The sequence below is a fragment of the Lates calcarifer genome, linkage group LG20, assembly GCF_001640805.2.
Source record: "Lates calcarifer isolate ASB-BC8 linkage group LG20, TLL_Latcal_v3, whole genome shotgun sequence".
Classification (NCBI taxonomy): domain Eukaryota; kingdom Metazoa; phylum Chordata; class Actinopteri; family Centropomidae; genus Lates; species Lates calcarifer.
In genome coordinates, this window is record NC_066852.1 from 11,827,828 (window position 1) to 11,845,237 (window position 17,410).

The following is a 17,410-nucleotide window of genomic DNA, read 5'->3' on the forward strand; positions in this document are numbered from 1 at the left end:
TATAGTGCAGCCACCTAGAGCGGCACACATTAGCAAACACTGAATGTGAATCAAGACTCGTGGGAAAACTGCTAGCTGACAATCACCTAGGAAACAAGGATGAGGAGGCTGTTTAATTCCTCCACATGAATTAAGCCCAGGTGACCTCAAACAATGTGCGCACAAAAAACAACAAATAACAAGCCTTAATTGAATGTACCCGTCTCGCTTGTTTTAACAGGGTCTCTAAATAAGAATGCTGAGATCTGAGGCAATCATGATGCACTCCAAGTGCTTAGGGTAATAACAAAAAACAGATGAAAGGTGGAGAGCAGAGCAAGCCAGGAGAGTGCCTTATTTCACTAAGTGTGTAAATGGAGATGGTGTTCAAGGCAAAAAGCGAGGAGTCGACAGTGTTTATTCCTTCAGAAACAATGAAACATGCAGGGAGTCTGAATAAAGGTATTTAAGGAAAGAAGTTTTGTTTCCAGTGTGTTATTTTTCTCAAGCAAAGCAGCGTGTGTTGGCTCTGTACCTGCTCCAGTATGGAGTTGATCCTGTCCACCTCACAGTCAATGAGGAAGCGTTTCTCCTGCCGGCGGTCCATCTCTTCGATGATGCGTCTGTACTCTGTGGGGTCCACGATGTTCCCCACCGAGCGAGCTGTCACCTGCCAGTTATTGGCTACAGCCGACTCCATAATGGCCTGGAGGATTGTGAAACCTGGAGGAGCAGAGGGAGAAGAGCTCCGTCACTTAACCGTCTTTTTGGATTTCAGAGCACGGCAGCAGATAAGAAAAGACGAACTGCGAGGGTATGCTGGCTTTCAACAGCGGTTATAGCAACGTCTTCAATGTCTGAAAAGCTCTTTATTACAACTATTAACAAACCCATGATGCATTGTTGAAATGTTTATCTGAACAATAAAATCCTCTTGTAAGAATTACCTGCAGAAATGCTGCAGCTTATAGTCTACTTAGAGTGCTTATCCAAAATAAATGGAGACAAAAAACACTGACAGAAGGTAAACAAGGTATTGCACCAAGTGACATGGAACATATCAAGTGTTTTCAGAATAAAACAGGTCTGACCTGTATCTATTTATTCAAAGACAGACAATGAGATATGAACAGTTACTACAGTGGTCCTCTTTTTTCCTAATGCACATGAATTAAACATGAGCCCCATATTTTTGCAATTCATGCATTTAAAATAGATATTTTTGTATATATTACTGCTGTCGGATACAAAATTGTTGCTGCTTAATATAAGAGAAGCCTGACAAAAGTTTAGGGGAACCGTATGAGACACAGCAGACTCAGGAGTCAGGACAAGATGGAGCAACAGTCCACAGAGAGGCTGACACACCCACAAAAGATTAAGTTAAAGCTGTGGTATCTATAAAAAAGATAGAGAGGTTACAGAGCATAATTGGCGTCCCATGCTGCCTTAGCAGTGTGTCACAGGAGGTCACCTCAGTTATCTCCTTCTTGCCTCACTGAGGAATATTCAGACTTCCAAATTCAAGGCTAAAGTCAACATGAGACACCACAATGGGACGTGCAGCACACACTCAAAGCAAACGTACTAAAGAGGCAGTTAAGCAAGCACAATCGGTGTAATTCAATGGTGTGTCAACTTCACAGAGCTCACTGTGGCATGGGGTGGATCAGTAGATGAGGCACATGAAAGGAAGACGCTGAGCTAACAGTAACCTGGATAAGCAGGGACACTGAAAGGCCACTACACACACACACAGGAATTTGGATAGTTCCACTGATAGTTTACTAATGGAGGTTAGGAATTCATGGTCAGTAGTCATGATTGGCCATAAAGGCAGTTTCAAAATCAGCCAAAAAGAGACATCAGTGACTCTGGCTGAAACGAAAAGAATCCAGAGAGCTCTTTTTATGTTTGTTTTGAATAGTTAAACAGAGAGAGGAAGATTTTTTTAAAGAAATCCTTTGGGAAAACACGTTTTTGCTGGAAAGCCTATCAATTTCCCCTCAGAAACAGCATGTTATGGGTGATTTTATGCACCTTCATTCCTACTGCTTGTTTCTACCAAGATTATTGTTTGAAGCAAGAATAATAGTTTCATATTTCTTCTGCTACTTGGCATTATGATTTTTTTTCTTTTGTAAATCTGAGTATATCGTCGTTGAAGTTAAAATGAAAGTGAACCGTCTACTGTTTGTGATTGTTCCAGAAAGCCAGCATCTCCTGCTGAGCTATTTGAAGGTTTCATGGAGCCGATTCAACAAACATCTGTTGTGTGAGGACAAATACAGTGACATACTGTAGACCTACACACAAATACACAAACACAATGTTCTCTGAGCTAAGTACCTACACAGATGCTAATAAACATAAGGGATAATTATATCAAGTCCACCATTACACCATTAGATTCTAATTGGTTAGTTTTCCAAAAGATTACGCTGCATGGGACCTCTCAGATTCAACAGCTGAAGCACTTTTTAATACTTGTGTTATTTTAATTCTGTATATTACCATTAAAATAACAAATGTTTTGGAGTCTGTGATTAAAATTGTATCATAAAAATTATTTTGCCAGTCCTATAATCCAGTTGGTTAACAGTCAAATCTACATCATAAAAGTTCATTTTAAATTGTAATGTACTGCATGGTATTTGTTGTTCTAAATAAGTTAGATTTATTCATATAAATATGTTATTCATTTACATTTACATTATGTGTATTCTTGTGGATAATAGGTACAAGATGATTTTAAGAACACTGTTTGGCTGACTGACCTGACGTGACAGAAAATGGGTCACTGCCACAGGCGTTTCCTTTTTAAAGTGATCGATCTCTTGTTAAGCATCAATCCGCCTCTGTGCTGAAACAGCAGACATTAAACTGGATTGTTTAGGTTTTAAATAAGGTTTTATGGATAAATGTTGAAGGCTTGTGTCTAATCTCATAGAATATACTTAAAACTTGTGCAGCTCAACATAAATCCAGTTAATTGTATATTGAGAAGTATAAACTGGGATGAAGCGCAGTCATTTAAAAAAGCAGCATGTAGGAAGACCAGTGACCCTTGAAAGGGTGACACCTTATCAAGCAGAAAAATAATTAATAAGACTAAAGCAACAGAATAAATAATAGCTCCAAAGAGAGAAAATGACAGAGTGGAAAAATGAACAACATACATCAGAAATTTGCATATTTCTATTATCGGTAGAACAGTGGACAGAATATGCTGTGACTGCATGATGACAGAAGCTCATTGTGTGCCATATTAGGTCATAACTAATGGCCAGAAAAAATGATTTTTTCTTTCTTTCCCTTTTTTTTTTTTTTTTTAACACCACAGTTGACTGGACTAAACGAGCAGAAGCAGCATCGTATGCTGTGTTACCCTTTTCTCTCAGAGCGGGGATAAAACCACTGATTCCATAAAATAATGGATATTATTACGGCTGCTGAATAAGCTGGTGCAAAATGTGTTTATGTAAATACAAGTCGGCTACAGAGCCTCTCCATCGGAAGCAGGCATTAAACAGGCTAAATGAAAACTGGTTCTCACTCTGCATCACAGTCAAGTGATGCATAACCTCCCTGCAGCACAGACCAGACTACACTTCACTATCATGGCTGCTTCAGCTGATATCACATTTTGTATGTATGCCTTAACAGCTTATATAGAAATGTGTATAAGTCAATGCTCGTTAATACTTTAGACTGAGTTTGGGTGGGTTAAACAGGTATCCATGTATTATTTGTAAGCTATGGGTATTATAAAAGAGAAACAGACCTTAAAAATTTTGTGCCATCACACATTTGGGAGCCAATCATGGTTAAATGAGCCACATACATGTGTGTAATATGGAAACTTTGGACTTTTTTTTTTACTTTTGAGTGAAGTAGGGAGACATTTTGTATCCAGCAGTTTTGAAATAAACAATACCAATCCAGTCAAACTACATGCCATACTGGTCTTACTGTTTGTCTTGTAGATGCAGAGGGAAGCGTAGCATAGATTAGCTCATTACAATGAACCCAACCATCTATTTTTTTACTGTAACAAGTAGTGAATAATTCATAATTAAACTTTTCTGTGCTAAAATCCTATTTAGTTCCATTAAAATGTACAACGATGTAGAATAGCTTGAACAAAGGAACCACTGAGATAATACCATTTACCAAAATTTGTTGAGTTGAACTGATTATAATTCCATTAATGGTAAGTTATAGTGAGGTTCCTAAAGAGTCGTTTTATTGTTCACTTCAATAATCTATCAACAAAACAAAAAACAGGAGGCAACATTGACTACTCTTTCATGTTTTCAAACATATCAAAACCTAAAGTGCTGTGTTACTGAATATGCATTTATGCTGCACATGCACTCGTGCCTCGTACAGGTATAGAGCAGTTGGACATAGCAACCAAGCAATGGATCAGATTTGCCGCTCTGACTGTAAAACATTCAGAGAAATACTGATAGATCTCAGCATTCAGCATGGTCTGTGATTGAATTTGAAAAAAAGCTACCATGCAGGGGTGTAAAGGTTTAAAATTATTTGGAAACCACTGATATAAAGCATAGGCCACTAACAGGGCTTTTAGACTTTGCCTTTAGCACTGGAGTGCAAATAACCCAGAACAAAAACATGACACTCTGTGTGTCAGGCAGATCTAACCTGCACTTCTGGTTAATGTGCATCATTTAATCAGAAAAAAATCATGTATTCACAGCCAAAAGAACTATCTGTTCTCAGCTGGCTCAACCATTCACCAGCAAACGTTACTTATGGACATGTGAGCCGACATGTTTCCAATATAGCTCCTAAGTATTCAGAGCACAGCAACTCAGCTGACATGTTCACCCCCCCACCCCCAGTTCCCCTGCTAGTGACCTTCACAGTGGAGTGCTTGGCAAACAGCACTCAGATCAGGTATGGCCTTTAAAGACAAGTGGCTCTCACTGGGCGCCACCACATCAGCCACTCAGGAGTCTAAAGAGGCAGAGGAGATGTGCGTCCACATGTCTGATAGTCAGGGAGGTTAGGGAATTCAAAAGGGGCGACTGTACTGTCTCAGCGCATTGTGGAGATTGTGATCATAGATAGGAAGCTGCTGAGCTGACCTCAGACTGGGCCCAACTCTGTTATCGTCCTGACTTTATCACACAGAAACATGTTGGTTTTATTTATTTATTTTTTTTCTTTTATCAGCTCAGAGATATCAAAACAAGACTGGCGCAGTATATCTCTGGTGGCAGAGGGGAAATGAAAAAGCAGAGGCTGAGTGTCAGCTCTCCTCCCAGTATTCTGACACATAGCACCAAACACCATAAGCTGGGATATACATGACATTTTGAAATGTGTTAGTAGTTGCTTAAGAAAAAGGATTTGGGGGGATTTACAAATGATTCCCTCGAGAGTTTCAGTTTGGTTCCTTTTCTGACACCAAACTAAGCTGGATATTCTGGATTTAAACATTTGTATGAGCTTGTCGAGGTTAAGCTATTCCTCACAACTAGAGATATGTGGAAATAAAAGCTAAGTTCAAAAATGTCCTGAACTGAAGGAATTAACCGAATGTGACATTCAGTGTACTTTAACATCGATAGCCACAATGCAAATGTGAAATCTGAATGTCAAAGGACACCAAAGTCTCCTGGTGAATATTAACACAGGTGTGATTTATCAGTCGGCGCACAAATGACAAAGTCTTTTGGTCAGAGAGTTTTGGTTGACTTTGTAAACAGATGGTATGTTTTACAACAGCCAGCAGGCAGGGCAACCATCAAGGGCATTTTACAGAGTCAATTATTCAGCACCGTCCTGAAAAATAATACATATTAAAAATCAGGAACATATTGTCTCAGAGCTATATATAGCACCAAAAAGAAAGTCGTCAGGAGAATGATGAATTAATTAAATGTTGTGTTGTGGTGCTAAATTTCAGTATTCAGGCATGCCATTAAGGCATCTAGACTCCTACTCTAAAGGGCTTTTAGATTCTTCTGGCTCACAGTTTTAGTTTCAGAGCCTGCACATGTACTGTATATTTCAGTCTTGGTGGGCGAGCTGCAGTTCTCAGTAAACAAAACAAAATTAGTGACTATGTTAGCTAATGAAGAAAGCTGAACATCTAGTGAGCACACAATGTACATGTACTTCTCCTCTCAGAAGGTGATGGAGGCCAAAACAGAGCAACCAGTTTATATCAGGCTTACATTTATCAAGTGTCCAGAAAGAAAAGCTCTAATTTTACTGTTTGTCAGCTGAATGTTTAAATAGGAAACTGCAAAAATACATTAGCCAAATTAGGGCTGTGTGTGTGTGTATGTGTGTAAGGTTGTTTTGTGCACCTGATGGCAATGAACTGATGAATGTTGCTTTATATCAGATTACATAATGGTTCTGCACATGTATCGCTTATCTGCTAACTCTGCAGTTCAGCTCAGCCTTGCAGGGCTTTATAGAGACTTTTAGCTTTTTGTTTTGGTCAGCTCTCTAGTTTAGTTTAGCTCTTGCTCATTAGCAACATTTGGGCCACAACAACTCTAAAACAATTGGTTTTTAGAGCTGAAGATCACCAAAAGGCAGTTACCAACTATAGAGCTGGATATTTATATCAGGAGTTAGTGGAGACCAAACACAGAGCTGAAGGTATATTTGCTAGGTGACAAGAAACAATGTTGCTCCATGTCTGCTGGAAGTCTAACTGTTTCTACTGCCTGCAAGTAGCTAAAAAGTCACCTATTGCAAGTTTAATTAAGTACGAAATCATCCTTGTGGTGTAGGTACTGAAAACCAATAATAAATAAGAATAAAATAAATAATAAAAATAGACATTAACATGATTTGACTACTTGAAATCTAGTGTAGTACTCTTTTATATAAAGTTATGCACACATCTGTGGGACTTGAAGTCATGAATACAAAGAAAAGACAAACATATACAGTGTCTGTAGGCAAAGAACAAAAGAGAAGAAAAAGCTTTGAGTTTTTACTGCAACATCTGTTTCATCTGCAGTTATACTGAACCAGTCCTCGAATGGACAGTTTGCTCTTTTATCAGCTCACAAATGAGATTAGTTTTCAAAAGCAGGACAACTGTTCTCCTGAAGAGATGAGTAGCGACGTGAACCAGACCTGCAACTTGGTAACAGTAGGTGAAGGATTTAATATCATGCAAATGAGCATCCCATTTGCAGTGCAAGAACCAATGATGGTCAGGAAGAGTAGCAAATGTATAACGTGACGTGGGCACAATACTTCAACCGCAACAAATCCAGCACAGAACAACACAAATATATGTTGTCCCAAATGTCACATCCTCTCAAGCCACCATACTACAGGCCCAACAGTGAGATTATAGTGTATTTGTGCTCAAGTCTCCAAACACAAAAATTGTAAGACACACTGTGCTTTGAAGTTTGTCCACAAAAGGCACCCAAAGAAATGCCTGAAGATGATGGCCATTGTTAGAGCAGGCAACACAAAGCAGAGCTGGCCTGCATGTGGGATTCTCTTAAATATGTGAGCTCAGTAGCCCACACAGCACTGCCCAGGAGATCAGTGTGTACTCCTCTGATGTGGTGTTCTTTGCAGCTCAGAGGATTGGCTTTTTAGAGCACAGCACTATTTGGCTATTGTGTTCAAGTGCGAACAAAATAAAATTGTAGCTTACTCATAGTCATGTATAGCACATTGGACTAAAGTGTCTTCTAACTATCTATCATATCATTGGTTGTTTTTCTTTAACAAATTACCTGAGTTTATCTGTTTTAGATTTTTAAATCATGAAAGACAAATATTTGATCAAATGTAGAATAATAACATTTAGCAGGAGATTTATCACCTCTGTGGCAGACAGAGCTGGAAGAAAGAGACTGACTGAGGCTCTGATGCTGGCACCTGTCCACGCCTTTCTTCTCGACTGTCTTGGGCAACAGCTCACATGACGGCTGAGCGTGGTGTGCAGTCTCAAATGTGACTCAGTTGTCGCCCCCCACATCCCACCCCCACCCCACTCCCCCTCCCCTCCCTGGAGAAGGTGACCTCTTTAAAATTCTCTTGCAGGCATCTGAACTGCGCCATTGTCATGGGATGCCCAAAGCTGAGCGCGACACCAAAAGGGAACTCAGACAAAGCCACTGAACCTACTTCAGAGAAATCTCAAAGCTTATACGTGGCTCCGGTAAAGGAAGACTGTTTTCAGTGGGCAATGCTAACAGAGCAAGTGAAATAAAAAGGGATTAAAGCTGCCAAATGACAGTAAAAGGACACTTTTGAGCACAATTAGCCTAACAACGCCTACTTCCAATGCAGACCAATGCAGATAACAGCTCCCTGTTCCAAATTAGCTGAACTGCAAAGAGCCCTGCACCCCCACACCACCCACTCCTGCCAAATCCCTGATCAGAGTTAATCAAACAGATTATTTCTTATCTAATGACAGCTGCAAAGTTGCTAACAGAATGTTGAGCAGCTCTCCTCCTGTTTCCTTTCATCTTTTATGTAAGTTTTATTCACATTTCATGAACTTTTGTTGTGCATAAAGCTTATTCACATTCTGGAAGCATATACTCATAAAAAATAAAGACAGACCTAGAGACTATAAGACACACACGTACACTGTAAAGCATAGATATTTGTATTTGAACTACATACAAAGAAATGGAGCAAGCTGACTCTTGACCATCAGTGAGAGCTGCACTAACGGCCTGTTCATTTTCTGCTCTCCTATAAAAAACAAACAAAGAAAAACACACAAATAAAACACTCTCTCTTCTCTTAAGAAAATATAAATGGCGTTTTCTCTTGGGCAAACAGGGAAGTGCGCATCACATCAATCTCTTTCATAATGCAAAAAGACTACTGTTGTGATGGCCTTGCACTATCCTGAAAGCAAGCGTCCTGAAATAGATACTTTAGCAACACAGAGTCAATGCATTAACAGAGCAGCCTAATAAAGCAGAGGGGTTCTCTATTAGTCACCTGGTTTCTTATTTGGTGCTGTAAAGTGCTAAGGTTAGAGCAGATTAGATATGACAAGCTGGATCTCACAGAAAGAGATGGTGGTGGTGGGGGGGGAGTGGTGCGCCGAATTCATAGTAAAAAACATTTGGTGCATCTGACAGCACGTCTGACAGTGCTCGGCCCTCTGTGCCATTTTGCTGTACTCTGACGCAGGAGAGACACAAAGGCTTTGCTGACTCCTCTGTTCCTTCCCCTCGCTCTTAGTCTGAGCACAATTTCATTTTTCTTCTCTGTTCATTCGAAGATGTGGCCATTTCTCTGTGAGCAGCCGAGACGACAATGTTGAGCTGCGGAGGGGAAGGAAAATCTTTACATTGGCCGGGATAAACCTCTCACCCTGTTTACTCCCTGAGCTGACAGGAGTGAGCAGACATTTAAAATAAGAGCGGAATCACATCTGGTGGTTAAAGGTTAGAATATCAATGATTAAAATTACCCTGTGTATTGATTTCTCTTTTTTTAAGCGGCAGCATTGTGAGTCAAGGGGCAGAGGGTAAAGATAAGCATTGATGGTATACTGTTAATAGTAACAGATATGGCAAATGTGATTGAGCTCATTTCAGGCTGCTTATTAACATGATTTCAAGATGTCGAAGGTCTGAGATTAATTTTAAGAGAGTAAAAGTCTGGTTGTCTGGCTGTTTAAATGGATTTTTTATTCCCTGTGCAATATACTTTCACTATTGCCAACCACTTGTGTATACCTTGGTGCACTCAATCTTATATATGGTTTTTGCCTCAATTTGATAAAGTACTTTGATTTATCAGGTATTTAATTTGCTGGATTAGCCACGTTCTCGTCACGCATGTCAGCTGTTTCATCTATACTTCACAATCATCAGCACATCCAGTTATATTCATGCATGTGTACTGCTGGTTACACTCATGCCAACATCGTTCCTTCTTCATTAAGTGAGAGCTCCCTCAAACAGCACAGATTTTTCCGCCAAACATTGGGTCAGTTCCTTGATATAGGTTTCTATGTATGAATTCAAAATTTCTAAATTTATATCAATATATAACATTACATACAGTATACCATGATGGTGGTGGACTTATCAGTAACAGTATAAAAACTCAGTATGAATAGAAGACGAATGAAGAATGAAAAATAAATGAGGCACAGTTCACAGTAGTGAGGATACAGGGAGCTGTGCGGGATGTAGGAACTGTCCGAGGTCCTGAAACAGGCATCTTCGCACTGAAAAGTTTTTCATCCAACCTAGACACACTGGAATAGCAAATGCATGTACACTCTCTGTCCACGCTTTCCAGTTTAGCAATTCATGCATGCTAGATTGCTGCAGTAATGGCTTGTTCACATATACTAGCAGACTGAGCAGCTTATGAAGAGATGCCCACACCACAGACTGTCTGTAATGAGACCAAGCGTTGCAACTCCCCTTTTCAAAGCAAAGCACAAAGATTTACAAAGTGATGAAACTGTTTAAAGTTATGTAATGTGTTTCTGAAGGTTGCTGTAGCTACACTGGTGTGTTACAGTTTCTGCAGTGCAAGCCTGTCAGCCAATCTGTTCAATGGAGAAAATGTGTCTGTATTTGAAAGTAGGAATGTCCATAATAAGAGGCTGTATCAGATTTGAGAAATTCTCACTTTGTAGGCTGAAAAACTTGAAAATATTTGGTATTCTGCATTAATAATTCACATACGCGATTTTGAAGATACAATAAGCTAGATACTGCAGTGTGGAGCAGAATGTCTGCAGCTTACATGTTGTTTGATGTTGTTTTCGAGCTGCAGTGCCTCTGCATGTGAGGATGTGCATGGATCAATTGGTGCCATTTTAGGCGTCTGGCAGAACAGAGTGAGCGCTTGATAATAGAGGTTTGGTTCATGCAGAAACACTCAGACAGCCAACGCCTCAGCTGTATCTTCTCACTGAATGCACACCGCCCTTTGAGGTTTTCACCAATGAGGTCACTACACAATACACACACACACGCACGCACAAACACATGCAGCATCTAAGCTGCCTCTTCCAAACACACTCCATTCCCAGCTGTAAATCTAAAGGCAATCTGATTCCCATGGAGAATATAAAATCCATTCAACACACCGAGTTACAGAGGACTCTCACAAGCATGGAGCCAAATAAATATGTAAGAAAACACTAGGCAATTGCACTGTTCTACTTTCTAAGTTCATCAAATTAGTCATAGTCATGTCTAACCTTGGAGAAGTTTGTTTAAAAAGTGGCAGTCTTGTGCTCTCTCATCTGCATTTCCTTATTCTCCAGAATCCTTTGAAACCCATCTCACAGAAAAGCACCTTTCAGTTACTATTTGGCTATGCTGTTACAGTGGGGGAAATAAGTATTCAACACATCAGCAGTTTTTTCCTTAAACATATTTCCAATGCAGAAATTCACATGAATTTTACACCAGACACTGGTATTAACTCAATAAAGCTACACAGATAAAGAAATCAGAACATTCCAATCCAAAAAAGTAAAATGAAATAAACTGCAATGACAAAGGAAAACAGTTTTTAACACAGTAGGACAAAGAAAGATGAATGGAGCTGTGTGCAAGAAAATTCTTGAGAAAAATCTGTTGCCATTCACCAGGACAATGAGACTGAGATGCGGTCGATCCAAAACATACTACAAAGGAGACAGTCAGCTGGTTCCAGAGGAAGGAAATAAAGCTAGTCATCAGATTTTTTTGTGGAAGGAACTGAAGATCAAGATTCACCAGCGGGCCCTCACTGTCTGTGCAGAAGAATGGGCTAAAATCCCACCTGAACACTGTGAGAAATTAGTTTCCTCATACAAGAGGTGTCTTGAAGATGTCATTGCAAACAAAGGCTTCTCCATCAAGTATGAAATACATTTCAGTTAGCGTGTTTAATACTTTTTTCCTTTGTCATCCCACTTTATTGCACATTACTTTTTTAAGGATCGGAATGTTACGATTTCTTTAACAGTGTAGTTATACTGAGTTAATACCAATGTCTGGTCTAAAGTTCATGTGAATTTCTGCATTGAAAATATGTTTAATGAATAAAAATGCTGGTGTGTCAAATACTTATTTCTCCCACCGTACCTGTGTATCCTAGTTATGCCCTCCTTTGCTCTTTGTGTGTTTTCTGTGAGGGATAATAGAGTCCTTGAACCAGCTCTCTTGAAGCAGAAGAGCTTGATTGATGAATGTCTGCCTTAGTCCCAATATTAGGGCCTGGGAGGGAAACAGAGTTTACTCACAGAGGGGGGTCAAGGCCTATTGATACATGTCCATGTTGAAGTAAAGGTGCAGTAAGGTGTTGATGTGGAACAGCTGCTTGGTGCCATTCTCTCTCTCTCTCTCTCTCTTACACTCTCTCTCTCTCTCTGTCTCTCTTACTCTCTCTCTCTCTCTCTCTCTCTCTCTCTCTCTCTCGCTCTCTCTCTCACCCACTCTCTGTTAATGAGCCTGTGTGCCTGGCTGCTGAGTGCAGCTCTTTAGCAGCGCGCAATTAATCAGATGTTTCCTTGCGGAGACGAAACCAACCAGACATTCAGCAGCAGGGCGGTAGGATTACACACCGAATGCAAATCCTCCACCATCACGACCATCCCCATTTGTCAGGGCAGCGGGGAAAATGCAGGAAAAGCTGCAGTAAAGGCCTTCGATTGTAGTCCTTCATTTTGATGGCAACAAAAAGAAATGAAGATGTAGACTGCATTATGTTGACTGCATAAATCAGGAGAACTACACTAGACAGCAAGGATTAGACTGCACAGTAAGATCTCACGCGAGTACATTTACTCTAGTACTGTACTTCAACTTTTGAATTATCTGTACTTTACTTCACTATTTTCATTTTCAGCTGCTCTGTATTTCTGCTGTTTACCCTACATTAGAGAGGGAAATACTGTGCTTTCTACTACTTTCTACTACTAATCAAATCTCAATTGTGGTGTATTATTATAGGTTAATATAAGGTAAGACTTTATTGATCCCAGCGGGGAAATTCACAAATTCCCCAGGAGTATATAGCCCTTAAAATGAGCTACACATTTACCAGCTGCAACATTAATGTGATGTACACATTAATACCAGCAATAATCATAATCCAATAATACAATACTTATTTCTGAAATATCAATAATCCCATACTATGTAGTTATGTAATAAAAGGCAATGGCCATTCTCTACATAATGAGTACTTTTATTTTGAAACTTCAGGTGCAGTTTGGATTTAAAACTGTATCAATTATGATTTTCAATGCAGAACTTTGATATTATAGTCTGACATAAGATCTAAGTACATACTTCACTGATCTCAGTACATTAAATACCAGAATTTGAAAACTGCAGAATGACATTGCTTCTAACTCATATTACACTCACCTACAGTGTTACACTCTGAGACAGAAACAACAGAGGAATTCATAGAGGTCACCATAAAGGAGAGAACTAGAACGGAGGTTCAGACCATGATGCGCTGCAGTCGTCTCCTTAAGTATCAAATGAAGAACGTTCAGTACTTCTCATATTTCTTTAAGGAAATGATGATTCGCAAAATCACTGCAAAGACACATGTTAGAAGAGGTTATTTTACCTATTAAGACCTTGATCTCTTGTGGAAATGTTTTTTTGATTTTACATTTCACCACAGAAGTTGGAGTGTGTTTCTCTTTACATCAGTACAATGTTTGTTTTCTAAACACTGCAGCTTAAGGCGCTTACTCCTCCTCTGTGGTTTCTTCTTTTTTAGATTTTTTTTTTGGTAATATGAAGGGTTTTTTTTTACTTTTACTTTACTAAATTTAAGTTTAATTTGGAGTTACAACTGTGCTTTTACTCGAGGACTTTTACATTGTTGTTTTGCTTCCTTCACCACTGATGTCAAAATATTAAATACTAAAAATAAAAAATCTGTCTGCGTGACAACAGTGCATACATTGCACTGAAACACTGGTTTAATTCAGTTTGAGGATCATTTTGTCATAATTTTGTCAAACTGTGTACTGTAAAGTCTTTTTAACTAGCATGAACTGTACAGTACAGTGCCTCTTCTGAAATGGTTAAGCATATGTGATTTGCAGTAAATAAGCTAAACATGAGAAAACCTGGTGTGGTCTCAGTGGCCAGCTGGTAATGCCCAGATGTTTCTCGGTTCAAGAGGTCTTTTCTGCCAACGGCCATTAGTCTGTTTAATGAGGACATTTCATAGCCAGAACAGCCAGGATAAATAGGTGATGTTCCACTGCAGCAGATAAACATGTCTTTAATGACTCATATGCATGAAGGTGATTCCTGTGAGAAACAACCTTCTCTTATTATTTAACAATCATTATGAATATGTAATTTTGAACAGTTTAAATTGGCACAATACTGCCGTCAGAGGAAGGCATCTCCAACATGAAAGTGAAGCAATACCATTTCCAATTAGAAATACACACTGAAAATTAAATGTGCAGTTCATGCATGGGTACATTAATTGGTATCTCTGGGCATTTTATTTTCTATTACAGTCAAAATCCCATCATACAGATACAGTTTTGATGGTAGCTATGCCTTCAGGCTATGATTTTTTAAAAATCCCTTTATGGTGTGAGATGAAAGAGGAGAGAGCGTCCACTTCCCTAAGATGTACTGCAGGCGATCGACAGTTTCGGTTTAACGATTTTTCCGATTTCACGCTGACTTTTAAGACACCTTTGCTTTTGTTCTGATAAAAGGCTCTGTTCGGATGTGGCAAGTGTCTTGTTAAGGGACAGACATTGTACATATCACTGTAAAATGCCTCTGCAGCATATTACTGTCATAGTCCCGACACAAACTATCAACAGTCTTGCACACAAAAGTGCCCTGCCTGTCCCTCTCTGGCCCTGAATAGAGCCCTCTCTCTCTATAATGAAGATTAAACTGACATTTGGATGAGTGGTGGGTGTATTGTTCCAGAACCTTGATGGGGAGGAGCGGGAGGGGACTGGCAGCCAAAATAGGACGGCTAACTAGCCTCTCAGCAAACACAAGCTGTGCAGCATGTGGGAATCCATCCTAAACTACAGTGTTTACACTGTGTCACACTGTGGAAAGGGGCCGAGCATTACAGATGGTGGCCCGTCAGCCTCCACGCAGCAGGTGAGAGAGGCCAACAAAGTCAAGCAGAGCTCTAAGGGCCACATCAGGAAGCGCTTCGGAGAAGGTTGATTGTGCCCAGGAGAGGCTATAAACCCCTTAATCATTTTGTCTGAACCACACCAGCCAACCAATTATCGGTTTCTGCAATCTGCCACAGAAACACAGAGACACATCGGCCATATCAATAAAACCGAGGTCCCCAAACATCACAATTACAGAAGTGCCGCTGTTGTCTTTGTTTGTTTTAAGGGTTTAAAAAGGCTTTAGACAAAAAAGTGCCAAAAAAAGTGTTTTCACAGATGCACAAAATGGCTCTGTGAGAATCAGTTTCATGACTGAGCAGCAGATTAGACACCCACCTGAAATGGAGATATATAAAGTGAGGCGGGGGAAGAGGAAAAGGAGTGCACTTGTCCTAGAAATGCTCTATGTCAGTTTAAAAATACTTGGAATGCACAGTTTTGAACAGTTTGGCACATTTAATGTCAGAGACTGCACCCAGAAAACGTCTTACATCTACTGATTCACTCGAAATACAGAAATGGCATCACATTACACAGCAACACCTGCGCTGCTACAATCAGCCCATGACCAGCATGTGGTCCAAAATCTACACAGACAGATTGTTTGTGCTGTTTCTTAACGTGGCCTCTGCAGATGCCGATCCTCTGAGGACGGCAAAGACCCAGGTCTGTAAATAGTTGGCCTACATGAAGGAGAGCGGGAGGCCATGAAGCACATGCAGAAGTTAAGAGCATGTTGTGCTGTCTTTATATAATCCAATTAGAGCTAAATGATAATCAGAGAGTGCTGAGGATTAGAGGCTCCGGCGGCTGGAGTCAAACTACGGCGGCAGATCAGCAGCACCTGTGAATGAGTCATTCCGCGGAAGCAAGGAGCTATTGAGTGCGTCTGTAAGCAGCATTCAGCCACATAATGAAGCAATTTAGGATCATTAGTGGAATAGATTAAAATGTATCAGACCACTTAGAAGGAGGATTGGGGAAGGGGAATTTACATATTAAAGACTGATCATATACACTGTATAATAACACATGTGCATGAGCAGGGTTTCATGTGCCTATTACTTTTTCCATTTTCCCCAGTAGTGAGATGATCAACTACTACTCATCCGTCTTCTGCCGAGCGTTACCGTGTGGTGTTTGCGAAGATGTGTGAAAGTGCACATTTTATTTAACTTGCTACACTTACCTCTATCAGTGTCGTAAAGGTAGACGAACCTCTCCCACTTGTAATGGTCCAGCAGACTGAGAACGGCTCCTCGCAAACCGGGCCTCATCTGGATGACGAACTGCACGTCGGCGTCGATGGGGAAGCTGGGCGTAATGAAGGAGGTGTGCAGCGCCCCGCAGAAGGAGGTCAGCGTGTTCATGGACTTCCTGTCGTAGAAGCCGAAGATGGCGTAAACTCCTCGGGAGAACTGGGAGCAGACTGGAGACAGAGACGGAGAGCAGGTTCGGGTTAGGGACGAGCACAGAGTCAAAACAGACGATCAGCTCCTCCTTCCGTCACAGAGACTGAAAAAGTTTAAGCCCCACATTTCATAACATGTTTGTTAAACTGCTGAGTCTGCTAATGACCACTGTATGGGTTAAAAAACTTTACTGTAAGGTCGAGATGGGAGAGAATTCATGATGGAATTAATCTTCAGAGTGAAGCATTGGCTATCTGAATAAATGGGTGCCATGTGGGATGTCTGCTCCCCCATGGCCATGCTCCGCTGCCCAGTGCCCTTCACTTATCCTTGGTCTAAATGCAACTGCTTGGGTAATCAACTAGATATAATGGGGAAATCAGTGCACTGGCCACAGCTCTTAATGGACAAATACCCTGAAACATGGGCATGCAAATGTGCAAGCACCGGACTGTGCTGCAGTATAAAAGATTTATATCGAGCCCTATCTGCTGCCATCTGCGTGCCTATGGAAATGAGCTCCAACCATAAACACAGTGCATCAGACACTCAGTCTTACAAGGTGTTAACTATTTTATTTTATTTGTACATAATAAATGGGTTTAATAATGCCAAGCAGGACTGAATCAGGGATATGACCCTTGTCTTAATATTAGTAATAACTGAGGGAAACGCTGGTCAACGCAGCAGAGCTGCTCTGGTATTTATGACGCTCAGCTCCACATGGATCACAACACTGTTCACTGAAGCTGCTCAGTATCACTTATCAATGTTTAATGATGTTATTATCTACCTGAAGGGATTTAATGAGGCGTCTTTTTCAAGAATCTGTGGGTTGAAATCAAGTTATTCTGTGGAAAGTGTATCTTGTAACATACTA

General features: G+C 40.3%; 1 protein-coding gene across 4 annotated transcripts in view; it reads right to left on the reverse strand.

The window, feature by feature from the left end:
• Positions 1–17,410, reverse strand: part of LOC108893426 (glutamate receptor 3) — a 67,116-nt gene that overhangs the window by 36,603 nt on the left and 13,103 nt on the right. For all 4 annotated transcript variants that reach the window (XR_007815312.1, XM_018691440.2, XM_018691438.2 and 1 more), the window contains exons 3-4: positions 16,308–16,547; positions 515–702 (exon numbers count right to left, since the gene is read on the reverse strand). Coding sequence is in view for 3 of the 4 variants with exons in the window: in XM_018691440.2 (XP_018546956.1) it covers positions 515–702; positions 16,308–16,547 (428 nt within the window). In the remaining variant the exon portion in view is untranslated. The remainder of the gene's footprint in view (positions 1–514; positions 703–16,307; positions 16,548–17,410) is intronic.